Source organism: Apiospora hydei (assembly GCF_038363865.1).
Source record: "Apiospora hydei strain CBS 114990 chromosome Unknown utg000010l_segment0_segment0, whole genome shotgun sequence".
Taxonomy (NCBI): Eukaryota; Fungi; Ascomycota; class Sordariomycetes; order Amphisphaeriales; family Apiosporaceae; genus Apiospora; species Apiospora hydei.
This window is the reverse complement of record NW_027117369.1, coordinates 965,408-978,382: the sequence shown is the minus strand read 5'-3', so window position 1 is coordinate 978,382 and position 12,975 is coordinate 965,408. Positions and strand designations below refer to the sequence as shown.

Sequence of the window (12,975 nt, the reverse complement as noted above, 5' to 3'; positions counted from 1 at the left end):
TTGTGTACTTTGGCAACGATGCTGCCCAAAACTGCCTCGCGAGCACACAGACGCCCAAGAAGCTTCTCTAGTGTCCGACTTGGTTACGGGTAGAAAGTCTTATCGGGGAGTAACATTTGGCATCAAGAGCGCCCCCCGATTCAGCTGCAGACGTGTTTCTCTTGGCAACTGACGATGTTCAGTTACGCTCAGTCTTGGGACGCAACTCTTTCTCATCTAGGGATCGTTCGCCGAGTCTCTGATCGTGTGATCTTTTTCTTTTCGACGACCTGCACATGCGCCGTTGCGGAAGAGAATTTGAGTCAGCCCCGGAAGCAACGTCACTCCAGCCAACAAACCCGCACACCGCACGACGAACTGTATTGGACGACATGCCGACGACAAGGAGGCCTCCGGGGCCAGATACTGGTGGTCGGCCGAAGGGAGTGTCCACTGTCGTTTTAGCAAGAGCCCGTTTTTGGACGATGCTACAGGCGACTTGAGGTCTTGGTGTTGGCGACGGCCTGGGCAAACGCAATACACGTAGTGTGGAAATGGGATGATTCAACCTTGTCCCTTAGATTGGACACTGGGAACGAATCAACGATTGAGGCCTCCTCTCTTCTTGCAATATCCCTTGGGGGTCCCAGCCGATCTTACCATTCCCATCATCTCGATGTCAGTTCATCTGGAGATCCGGGAGATTTAGAATGCGACTCATTTAAGGACGGACCAATTACTGGACTAGAAGGCAGGCAAAGTTTGGACAACTATCAGATTTTCGCATCCTAGCGTTGATGTTGTAATCGAATGAGCTGTTGACACTGATATTCTGATATATCTATTTGAATGTTAACTGCACTACGCCTTACACAACTGGGCATAGGATGGATAATGGAGCCATTATTGATGACCATTATTGATTTACATTATCTAAACTTAGCTACTAGCGTAGCTACTTTGTTCTATGAGACTATGCAATTACTATTACTTAAGCCTTCTCAATAAGCACGACCTTGCTGTCGTATTCACCGTTGAACCGGTACTGCAGCCCCATCCGCATCAGGGTGGCACCCGAGTACGTATCAGTGCCGTTGACCGTGTAACGAGCCGCCGGGTCAAGCCCCTGAAGCCGCAAGTAGGGTGTGGGTTGGTCAACAGTGCTGCGGACCTGGAAGTAAAAGAGCACCCCCTTCGATCCGTCCTCGGATAGATACAAAGCCGCAGGCCAGTTGGAGTCCTCGGGCAGGTTGAGCCGCCACAGATCTCCCTTGACAATAATCGGGTTAATCTCCTCGGCCAACGAAATGATCCCCGGAATCTGCGCCCGGTCCGCATCCGACAACTCCGCCGGATCGAGCTCGAACCCAAACGAGCCGCCCATCAGCGCGACGTGCGCCCGGAACTGCAGCGGGATCGTCCGGCCCGTCTGCTGGTTGGGCACCACGGACACGTGCGCGCCCATGGACGAGGGCGGGTAGACCAGCGACGTGCCGAACTGCGTGTAGATGCGCTGTAGCGCGTCCGTGTCGTCCGACGTCCAGACTTGCGGGAAGTACTGCAGGATGCCCGGGTCGAAGCGCCCGCCGCCGGACGCGCAGCCCTCGAAGAGGACGTCGGGGAAGCGCGTCATCAGCGTCTCGAAGACGCGGTACAGGCCTAGCATGTAGGCGTGCGCGACGCCGTCGCGGGGCATCTCGTGGATGGCGCGGTTGTTGTCCCATTTCACGTAGGACACCGAGGTGTTGCCTAGGATGTCCGATAGGGACGCGATAATGAAGTCTTGGACTTCGGGTAGTGCCACGTTGAGGACAAGCTCTGCGCGTGTGAGGGTGCGAGGGTAGTCGCCGGCGTGCAGGGCCCAGTCCGGATGGGTCTTGTAGAGGGTGGAGTTGGGGTTCACCATCTCGGGCTCGAACCAGAGACCGAATTGCAGCTTGTCGGACGAGTTGGCTGCGGTCAGCGCTGTGACTTGGTCTACCAGGGGGTCAAGGCCGTTGGGGAAGCGGTCCTTGTTGGCCTGCCAGTCACCGAGACCGGCATTGTCGGTGACGCGAGGGTACTCGTTGCCGAACCAACCATCATCCAAGACGAAGAGCTTGACGCCAAGCTCGGCGGACTCCTGGGCCAGGTTGTAGATGCGGCTCTCGTTGTAGTCGAAGAAGAGGCCTTCCCAGCTGTTGAGCAGCACGGGGCGAGGCTCCACGGCAAACTTGCTCTTCATCAGGTGGTTGCGGAAGAGACGGTGGAAGAGGCGGGATACGCCGCCAATGCCATTCTCGGAGTAGGTAGCAACACATTCGGGACTGGTCAGGCTTTCGCCGGGTCCCAAGTTCCACGACAGGTGGTATGGGTTAAGTCCCAGCATCGCACGCGTGAAACCTTGAGAGCCCTTCTCCACGTCCACGGCGAAAGATCCGGTGTAGATCAGGGAAAAGCCCCATGCCTCGCCCCCGAGACTCGGTGGTGTCAGGTGCCACGAGGGATAGGAATGGGTTGTGCAGATGGGACGAATACCCAGTAGTGCTTCCGAAACTAGGATATCTTGTGTAAGTAACGCGCTGTCTTTTTGCCGGGATGATGAAAGCTGGTCTTATTTGCTTACCCCTGAGTTCCATAGTCCACCTTACGCCGGACCTTCATACCCTCACGGCCCCAATCACCCTTGAGCTCAATCATGTCATAATCGCCATAGGGCAGATCGACACTAAAACTGGCGAGTCTCTCAATGGTGATGTTGCCCTTACCCTCATTGGTGATATTAACGCTGCGGACAATAGCATCAAGCTTAGGAAAGACCGAGTATGTCAAGTCGGCCGCGACGCTCGAGTAGTTATCGTACATGTGCACGACCAACGTCGTCACATCGCCCTCCTCCCTACCGAACGTAGAAGGGAGCCCGGGCAGCGCCGGCTTCCCCTTCACGACATCGTGGGAGCGGTACCGGAAGTCGCTGACGGTATATCCCGCGGTCTGCTGGATGCGGACGGCGGGCACGCGGAAGTCGCCGCGGCCGAGGTCCGGGAACTCGCGCTTGACGCGGCCGATCCCCTCGACCCAGCCCTGGCTCTTCGGCGTCAGCATGGGGACCGTTTCCGTCACCAGGCCGCCGAAGTGGTCGTTGATAAGGTCGCCCGTCTCCTCGTCCACGTGGAAGCGGTACGAGACGTGGTCGCCATTCAGGGCGAAGTTTGTGCCGTTCACGACGACGCCTCCTGGTGCGGTGGGTAAGCGGGGTGATGACATAGAAGGGAAGGGGGCGGTTTTGGTTGCGGAGACATACCAGTTGACGCATCTTGGGCTACAGTCGGCGTGGCTAGTAGCGACGCGAGGGCTATGAGTCCAGAGACAAGTCCTTTGTTCGAGGGAAGCCGTGACGTCATGATGGATGGTTCGAATCCGAAGGGGTGCCTACTACATCAATGGCAACAAAGACGGCTTGTTCCCAGGACCAGAGGTTCGGGGAAGATATACTACTTATACGGATACTGTACCTGCAGCCAAGGTGAGCCTGACTGACCTTGACATGGTAGTATATTTCCCCAGCCCCCTTACCCCCCAATCCCACGAATTAGGTTGAGTGCGGAGAGGCACGCGGGTGCAGTAGATGCGGGATATATGTCGCTCTAATTGGGGCGGCCCTGCAGTAGCTGCAGGCCCATGACTTACTGGGATTGGCATCTCGTAAACTGTCGCTCGTACTTGCTTTGAGCCGAAGAAGGTGGTATGGTGGACTGGCATCATGATGTACTTGGCCGTTAAACAATATTGTCCCGTTTCGTCTTCGCTAATCTCAACTGGATTGGCCAATTGGTTAGTCTTGGTCCCCGCCAAGGCACTGACATGGTATTGGTTGGGGTTCCCGAATGGGGGTAATCCCGATGGGCTGTTCTCCTGGCTATAGTCGGCTGTCTTACCCAGTTTATTCCCCTCACTGGAGGCAGCATCGGGCTATGCTGGGCTGGGCTGGGGTTGGACGGGAAGACCAGGCACTTCTGCCTATATCGCTCTTAGAACAGGGCCATCAGGGAGGAAGCCCATTACTCCAGCTTAATGCCCCCAGGTCCCGGCCCCGGGACTCCATTGCCGTTTCTAGGGTTCGGGCTTAGCTTGAGATCGAAGCCTGGCGCCTGGCACTCCGTCACTGGCGTATGGAGAACTACGGTGGGTAGCTGGATAGACTTCAATAGACAGCTTGTTGACCTGCCAAGTTAGGCAATGCTGACAATGTCAGAGTTGCTTAACACTGAGGTCTTCTGCTTTGAGTGCATAGGGCAAGCAAGCATTGTTGCTAACCTTGACAGAACCTTCGAGCGATCTGTATTTGTGTTGCTTGAACGGTGGAGGATTGCCATGACACTTGTATGGTCACCTTGACTACTAGGTAGCTGCATAACAGGTTGATCAGCTCAATCGTAAGGCCTTTTGAAAACGACTTGTCGAAATGATGCAAATTACCATCTGCAGAAGCTCAGTCAGATTTAGCATCAAATGACTACCAATTTTCTTCGTTGCAGCTTGTGTTTTTTTATGGTCTGCTGCAGCTGCAGTCTTCATCACGCAGTGGTAAGAGAAGAGCTGTCGGTGCACAGGCCAATGCAAGCACTTTTTGGCTGGGACTTCCAGGGGGCCAATACTGCGATGGTGCGAGCTACAGCGTAATACCCAACCGCATGGTCATTGCAAGGAGACGCCAGATCAAGACCAGATCGGATCTCCATGGATGCAAATCCCAAGATGCAAGACGATCAAGCGAGAGGACCACTGCCGTCGTCTCCTCCTACTGTGAGCATCTTTTCCCGAAGGAAGAAGGCAGATGTCCTGGGATCGGGCCCGCCACACCGCTCCTATTCATCGGGTACACATGTCAACCTCGACAACCCTCAAGCTGAAGCCCAAGACGACGGGACCCTGATGAGATCGAACCGGGTGGCGTCTTCTAGCAGCAGCGCCAGCAGCCCACGCAGCCCAGCCTTGAGCGCCCACTCCCATTGGCCAGGAGAGCAGCAGCATCAGCACCAGCGCCCACCATCTGCAGCAAACAAAGAAGAGGAAGAAGAGCTTCTCATGCCCCGCCATCGACCCCGCGCCATTTTGCTACCGCTTTTTTCTCACAGTTGGCCTGGCCCTGATTTTTCTGCTGTTCGTCCCCCTTGGCAGCTGTCCAGTTCCATTGACGCCGGCTTCTTGAATACCTTCTTCGCCTCTTCCTCCCCATCCTCTTGTTTACCTTCCACAACCACGATCACAGTCACCTCCCACCACACCCCACATTCTACCTCTTCTCCCGCAGAAGAACCAGAACCGCCCAAGATGTCTACCGAGCGTACCTTCATTGCCATCAAGCCCGATGGTGTTCAGCGTGGCCTCGTCGGCCCCATCCTGAGCCGCTTCGAGAACCGTGGGTAAGTAGTAGCAGCAGATCCTCCTGTCAATTGGCATTGCCAACAATTCTAACTCGCATTCTCCTCTAGCTACAAGCTGGTCGCCATCAAGCTGATGACCCCCGGCAAGGCCCACCTCGAGAAGCACTACGCTGATCTCGCTGGCAAGCCTTTCTTCCCCGGTCTGATTGAGTGTAAGTTGTCACCATACCCCTCAGAGACAGACAATGGTCAAATTTTGCTAACTTTGGGCAAACAGACATGAACTCCGGCCCCATCTGCGCCATGGTCTGGGAGGGCCGTGACGCCGTCAAGACCGGCCGTGTCCTGCTCGGTGCCACCAACCCCCTTGCCTCCGCCCCTGGCACCATCCGGTACGTTTTCTGTCCTCACGCTCCCCCACAAACCCAATTGAGGACATCTGCTAACATCTACCGTCTCTAGTGGTGACTTCGCCATCGATGTCGGCCGAAACGTCTGCCACGGCTCCGACTCCGTCGAGAACGCCGAGAAGGAGATTGCTCTGTGGTTCAAGCCCGAGGATCTGGTCAGCTACAAGAGCGCCACCTTCGACTGGGTCTACGAGAAGGCTTAAATGTCGTCAACCATCCAAACAAACAAACACAAAGGGTTGACATCTCTTGACTTCTTGGAGAGATATGCATGACGGCTTGGGATTAGTAACGGGGTGGTTTCTTTACTCTCGTGTATGAATGATGGGATCCCCCTTGTGAACACAAAAGTTACAAAAGCATAGCTCGAGACGAAATTCAAGGCTTTTAAGACAAATATTTTACTTTCTTCTAATCGGTGATTGTGTATGTTTTACAAGCTCTGAGCAGTGTTCGTCATTATGTTGTAGTACACCTAGCCTGTTTGGCTATGGGGAGAAGTAAGTAAGTATCCTGGTTATCGCCTGAATATCAGTTTCCGGGACCATACCATGGCCCTCGCAAATGACGGGGTGAGCCAGAGGCTGAATGCCACTCTCGGTATCAAGAACATCTTGGTAATGGCGTAGGCCGCCACGATCTGCACGCCCAGTTTGTACCCCATCTCGGAATTGTCCCACGTAACCTTGCCCTTCACGGTTTTGGCGGCATCGATGGCCTTACGAGCCTTGCTCTTTGCCTGGGCCGCTGCTTCTTCTACCTCGTCGTCGCCCTTCTCATCGCCCTTCCCTCGCCCTGTCAAGTAAGCAAACCAAACCCCCTTCTTCTTCCCGCCCTCCCCGTTCGGCAAGCTCCCGTTCGAGCCTCTCCTCGCCCTTCTCCATATCCTCCCTCTCGCCGCGCTCATCGCCCGCGGCCGCGGCCAGGCCGAACCAGCCCTTCTTCTTGAAGTACCGCAGCACTTTTGTTGCTTCGTCCTGGACGTAGGGCGCCCACCAACCGAAGACCCACTCGACGGGCACGACGTCGAGGTAGTAGAAGGCGCCCGTCAGGCCGAAGAGGGGGATGATGGCCGTCAGCTCGTGCAGGACGAGGAAGGCGGCGACGTGCGAGACGGGGGCGCGGCGGAAGCTGTGTAGCGGGGCGTGGAGGCGGGCGGGGAGGTAGCGGGCGGTGCGGGTGAGGATGCGGTCGAGGCGGGTGGTGGTTTTGTCGGGGGTTGCGGGGGAGGATGTCGTTGCTCCGGTTGCTACTGTGGATGTAGATGGTGTTGAAGATGGGGAGGGGTTTGACTGGGTCGAGTTGGGACGGCGCTGTATCCGGGTCGTTCGGGTCGGTGATCTGAGGAAGAGCCGGCGCATGAGGAAGGATTGGGCTTGGAGGCTCTGTCGCGAGGAGGTTGCCGCTGCGGTTGTTGGTATGCGCAGGCCTATGGCGGCGACGCGTTGGAGGGTGTCGCCATGCTGGTGGGCAATTGGTTTGCTCCCGGCTTCGAGAGGTAAGGATTAAAACACAAGCTCTCTCTGACTCTATCTTGGTTAATTGACAGGGCGGGAATATCGTGAGAGAATGGTACGTTTGGTCGGATCGCACACGTTGCAAGGGAGTGGTTTTGATGGCCAAGGGACCTGAAGAGCTCAATTGCTGGTAGACGTCACTGGGAAAAATTGGTGGGGCTAACGGGGAGAGGGAGCTAGCTAAGCTCGTGATGATATGGTGCCATATGCTACCCGGAGCGCAGTCCGGAGGGAAAGGTACCTTGTTATGGCAATTTTACTTTTTTATATTCTAAGTACCAGTTGTATACCTCTTCAAGGTCTGGCGATTTACAAGCTCCTTTTGGGTTTCACACGCACTCTCTCTTTAGCTTTGAAAACAATTCTGTTTCAAGGAAGCTGTTCGCCCAGGCCCGAGACCAACATCTCCTTCGCTTCCATTCCCGCGCCCTCCTTCAGAACGCCCGCCTTTCGCAGGATGGAGATGCAGTTATCGACGACCTTGATGTTGACACCGGCCGTCTCGGTGGCGAACTGCACCGTCTTGAGCCACTCGGTCGCGTCCTCCTTGGAGTAGTCGAGCGCCGTACTAATATACTCGACCGCCTCGTCCTGGTGCTCGCCAAAGTACTTGACGCCCTGATCGAGCTTCTTGAAGAGGTCCTGCAGCCGCTCGTCCTGGGCAAACTTCGTGCTGCTGGTGGACGCGACAATCTTCCAGCTCGACCAGGGCGTGTAGATCTCGCCCACGCGCCGGATCTCGCCCGAGTCGTAGTACTTTTTGGAGGTGAAATGCTCCCACATGAAGAAGTCGGCGGCGCCCTCGTTGACGGCGTTGCGCAGCTTGTCGAAGGTTTGGAGGACCACGAAGTCCTTGTAGGGGCCCACGTCCGACGACGAGGTCGACGCGAGCCAGCCTTCTTGGTCCGCGAGCACGTAGCTCATCACGTAGGAGCCCGAGCCGATGCGGGAGACGCCCACTTTGGAGTTCTTAAGGCTAGAGACCGAGGAGATCTCGGGACGCTTGGCGCCTGTGGAGATTGCCCAGCCTGTTTCGCAGAGTCAGATATATAGTTCTTCATTTGTAGACTTTGATGTTGGTATATGTGTGATGTGACTTACATAAAGGCGTCTCGACGTAGGTTCCCACGATCCGGTAGCCGCCGTCGCCGGGCGTATCCTCCTTGCCCAGGCCCGCGATCCAGCCCTCGGTCAGGCCGATGCCGACATCGATCTCGCCGTCGCGCAGGGCCGTGATCATGTGACCGGTGCCGGACGGGAAGGGCGTGAGGGTGGCCTGCAGGCCGAAGTGCTTCTGGGCGAAGTAGAGTGGGGTCGAGAAGTGCTCCGGCACGTAGCCAATGCGAAGGGGTGGTGCGTCTGTCATTGTGGTTGGTTGGTTGTTGTGTTTGTGTTTCTTCTTTCCTTTTTTTCTGAACTGAGTAAGTACAGATGACAGAACTCTCACGACAGGACGGGCGTTTTGTTGTTTCCTATGCACAGGACGGGCAGATGGCCTTTTTATTGTCGTACAGTCCTTGACGGAAGCGGATGCATGACGAGCTCGCTACGGAATTAACCTAACCCAGACAAGTGAGGGGCATCCAAACCGCCGAGATCACTGGAGAAGAGGAAATAGTGCACGTATGATATAGTGGGGTAGTATCGTTGACCGTTTCAACTTCGATATAGTTTCTGCTGCCATTGGTAGCACTGCAAATCATACATTCTAATAGCTACTTCTCTTCGTTATTCGCATGGAGATCGTGATATGCTCTCCACTGAAGCAGCGTTAGGCACAAACTCTATTTCATGAAGTCTTTCTCTAGGTAGTCTAAGCCGGTAGATCAGGGCTGGCCGGAATCGGAATCGGGGCTCACGGGTCCTAGTTTTATAGCACCACTGCCGACGACTATCATTGTACAATGAACAGAGATTGGTGTTTAACCGTAAGTTATTCTAGGTAGAGTCCGGAGGCTCATTCAGAAACGAGCTTCACTGTCAGAAAGCCTTGAGTAGGACGAGAAAGCTGCGATGTCCTTTCCCAGAGCTCAGTGTGGTTTGTGAGTTTTGTGGGGGTGATAAATTTTTGGTATCTATACTCTCGAAATACACTTTTGCGCAATCGATTACTTGTTTGAATGCATCGTGCATGTCCTTTTCATGGCCTAGACTTCCAAGGACTTGCAGGAGCTGAAGAGCTATTCCCCTACGGGGCAAAGATGGGGAATTGCTAGCCGTTGTCGTCTCTTCCCTCGGATGAGCAAACTCAGGACGGAGAGAGGCCCAGCTGGCATGAGGCTTTCGATCGTGCCAGCTTTCACTTATTCTGCAAGGTAATTGACTCGCTCTCTTCGTAATGACCGACTCTCGATAAATATGAAAAAGAAGAAACGTTGTTGTCGCCCATGAAGGAAGGTAGCTGGTAAGCCGCTACAGGATCTCAACAACGCGGGGTGCTAGCTCTCAGTGAGACGACTTTGGCCTCCGTAGCGCGGGGTCAAAGGCCGGGGGTCGGTTGCTGAAAGCTTGCTCGTTCCTCTTCGAGCCACTCTGCACATGCAGTGCATCGTTGCGATTCGCCGACGCCCCGTGGGAGGAGATTATTGCTGTTTTCTATTTACTAGGAAGAAGTTGCGACATAATCCTCATACCAGTAAGTCATCCAGGCATACAAGTAGCTATGCGCAGAAGACAGCAGTGCTATGGTGTCCCAAATCTGAGTGGATCTTATAAGTCTGGCCCCACTCCGCCGTTCCTCGTCGCTGACCTCTACTGAGGCAATAGGCAAAGCTGCTGGATCAATCAGAAAGAGAGGCAGAAAGGCTTGGCTATAGATACTCCCATAAGCAGCCCTTCTTCCAACAAGCGGCCAACAATGTGGGACGGTGCCAACATCGTCTCATCACAGCGGACATAGCTCAGTTGGGAGAGCGCCAGACTGAAGTCAACTTCGGGAATCATCAATCTGGAGGTCGTGTGTTCAATCCACACTGGCCGCAATCGTTACTTTTTGCCTTCATGCCATGTTCATGCCTTGAGATCTGGACATCTTTTTTTTCCAAGATTCTCTACCGGGGTAATGGGGATGCTTTCGTTTTTGCAATGGTACACAGCAAATACGTGGTGCGACCGCATATGTTTAACCTAAAGGCTAGATTCACTTCCGAGATGGGAAGTAAGCATACTCCGTACTTCATTAGCAGTAGTGTTTCTGAGCTCGCTTTAAATATGCGACAGCTTCGCAATTTTCTTGCTCTCTTCTTTTCTACCTATACTAATTGACATGAGATGTTAATCAGCAGTCATGGCATAAAGAGGTACATGCGGCGATGGGTCCTAAAGCGGCCATCGATGCATCAACCGGGAGGGGTTTCGTTGTTGCCGGCCTTTGCCGGCCGATAGTGTATGTACTCCAATAGGCAGGTGTGTTGGTTATGTGCAACTCTGAACCGCCATCATCCCATCACAAGTCATACTTCTCAATGGCTTCAAGAAGACCTGTTATCGCCATCGCGGGTCTGGCTTGCGAGACCTCGGGTTTTACTCCGTCGAGGACTCTTGCGCCCGCCTTTCACCCATTACGCGGATATGAGGAGATCCAGGGGAAATACTCGTTCATACGGACAGGCTCGCCGCTGGGCGATGCTGCAGACTGGCGGGGCGCATTGATCGGCCATGCTTTGCCAGGCGGCATCGTGACGAGAAGCGCGTACGAGGAGCTCGCGGGCGAAATTGTGCAAAGGCTGCAAACCATCGTGGACGAGTTGCCAAATCACCGCCTCGACGGGCTATGGTTTGACATTCACGGCGCCATGTGCGTCGAGGGCATCGACGACGCTGAGTTCGACCTGCTCCGTCGCGTGCGTGCAGTAATCGGTCCGGATGTTATTGTCTCGGCCTCGATGGACTTGCATGGCAACGTGTCGCGGGAGCTGGCGCATCAGACCGATCTGATTACTTGCTACCGCACTGCACCTCATGTCGATGTCATGGAAACGAAGGGACGCGCATGTCGAAACCTGGTAGAGCTACTAGCTCACAATTTGACCGCCTCCGATGACGGTATGCCAACGCGTCCGCTCAAGGCTTGGGTCCCAATTCCTATCCTGCTTCCCGGCGAGCAGACATCGACTCGCTTAGAACCCGCTAAGCACATATACGAGGCCGTATCCGAGGTGGGGAAATGGGAAGGTGTCCTAGATGCAGCGATCTGGGTCGGCTATGCCTGGGCCGACGAGCCCCGGAACCGTGCTGCTGTAGTCGTCACCGGCTGGGACCAAGGCGCCATCAGCGAGGCAGCGCAGCATCTGGCGAGGCTGTTCTGGGATTCTCATCGCGACTTCGCGTTCGTGGCGCCTACTGGGTTCTTTGCGGAATGCATTGACGCCGCGCTGAAATCGTCTGCGCGCCCCTATTTCATCTCCGACTCGGGCGATAACCCCACGGCCGGCGGGTCGGGCGACGTGACCTGGGGCCTCACGCAACTCCTCGCACGACCCGAGTTTCAGAAAGAGGATGGACCGACGGTGATTTATGCGAGCGTGCCGGGACCAGACGCCGTGCAGAAAGCCGTCGAGGCCGGCGTCGGGGTTGTTGTCACCGTCACGGCGGGCGCCGAAGTCGATAACATCCACGCGGGGCCCATCACGATGACGGGGAAGGTGCACTCGATTAAGCACGGCGACAAGCACGCCGTGATCGAGGTGGTCCTACAAGTAGGCAGCGTGTTCGCCATCTTGACGAAGCTACGCAAGCCGTACCATCTCGAGCGGGACTTTACCGAGCTCCAGCTGGCGCCACGCAAAGCCGACATTGTGATTGTGAAGATCGGGTACCTCGAGCCGGAGCTCTACGATATGGCGAAGGACTGGATGTTGGGACTCACGCCCGGTGGTGTGGATCAAGACCTCGAACGGCTCGGGCACCACCGCATACGGCGGCCTATGTGGCCGTTCGATAAGGAGTTCGAGAAGGAGCCTAGCTTATTGGCTCGCATCATACCGATGTCAAATGAGCCGCTGCCTGAACCGGTTGAGTAGATTGGACACCGTGTAGATAGAAATTACGCCTTTTTCACTCGATATTTAGTCGTGCTATTCGAATACCGCTTCTTACATAACTGGACTATCGCCACATGCTTTTCAATAGGAGTACGCTGCGGGTAAAGATGGCCGAGAGGTGAATTCTGAAGCCCTGATTGCATCCTCTCAATGCCCCGAAAGTCAGGGCTCACACTGGCCTGCCTTTTGCGGGCTAGTAGACGCTTATCTTGATTCGTAGCTTCCTTCCGTGCCTGTACTTGTGCCCTGAACGGTCAAAGTGCTTCTTGGAGTGCATGCATGTGCAGTCATCCAGTGAGGGGCAATGGGGAGGCTTTAGTCCCCTCTTGTCAGCATCTTGATAATTCGAACCGATTATCCGCATTCTATTGTAGCATCATAGATATGTCATTGGCCGATTGCCGAACGAACCAGGCTGCATATGATTCCTTCCTGCGGGTTGCGGTTTCAGGATGGTGGAAGGCCGGGGCCGTTATCAGCGGCAGGCAGTGCTGGCAGATGACCCAACTTCCGACTGACAGTACTACACATTCATCATCATCAACAACCGCCATCTCCTAACAACTATTCAATGTTTTCTTGAACTGATCCGTACCTAAAATATACCTATGTAACGCCTCGCCAAATTCGAGTCTCGTGATTGCAATAATTTGCATCATAA

General features: G+C 54.9%; 5 protein-coding genes across 5 annotated transcripts; 2 read left to right on the top strand and 3 right to left on the bottom strand.

Annotated features, from left to right (window-relative positions):
• Nucleotides 1-970: 970 nt before the first annotated feature.
• PG997_014468 (alpha-galactosidase 2) lies at nt 971-3,362 on the bottom strand (the record flags this gene model as incomplete). The annotated part of the gene is made up of 3 exons (XM_066818782.1): nt 971-2,438; nt 2,585-3,194; nt 3,263-3,362. 3 exons carry the CDS (start codon nt 3,360-3,362, stop codon nt 971-973), a joined length of 2,178 nt encoding a protein of 725 aa, XP_066660970.1.
• A 1,930-nt stretch (nt 3,363-5,292) lies between these two features.
• PG997_014467 (uncharacterized protein) lies at nt 5,293-5,958 on the top strand (the record flags this gene model as incomplete). Its single annotated transcript, XM_066818781.1, has 4 exons — nt 5,293-5,384; nt 5,454-5,557; nt 5,623-5,737; nt 5,808-5,958. 4 exons carry the CDS (start codon nt 5,293-5,295, stop codon nt 5,956-5,958), a joined length of 462 nt encoding a protein of 153 aa, XP_066660969.1.
• A 314-nt stretch (nt 5,959-6,272) lies between these two features.
• PG997_014466 (uncharacterized protein) lies at nt 6,273-7,116 on the bottom strand (the record flags this gene model as incomplete). Its single annotated transcript, XM_066818780.1, has 2 exons — nt 6,273-6,550; nt 6,573-7,116. 2 exons carry the CDS (start codon nt 7,114-7,116, stop codon nt 6,273-6,275), a joined length of 822 nt encoding a protein of 273 aa, XP_066660968.1.
• Nucleotides 7,117-7,641: 525 nt separating this feature from the next.
• Nucleotides 7,642-8,638, bottom strand: PG997_014465 (uncharacterized protein; the record flags this gene model as incomplete). The annotated part of the gene is made up of 2 exons (XM_066818779.1): nt 7,642-8,300; nt 8,374-8,638. The coding sequence occupies 2 exons, from the start codon at nt 8,636-8,638 to the stop codon at nt 7,642-7,644; spliced, it is 924 nt and encodes a 307-aa protein (XP_066660967.1).
• Nucleotides 8,639-10,736: 2,098 nt separating this feature from the next.
• On the top strand, nt 10,737-12,293 carry PG997_014464 (uncharacterized protein; the record flags this gene model as incomplete). The annotated part of the gene is made up of 1 exon (XM_066818778.1): nt 10,737-12,293. One exon carries the CDS (start codon nt 10,737-10,739, stop codon nt 12,291-12,293), a length of 1,557 nt encoding a protein of 518 aa, XP_066660966.1.
• Nucleotides 12,294-12,975: the final 682 nt, after the last annotated feature.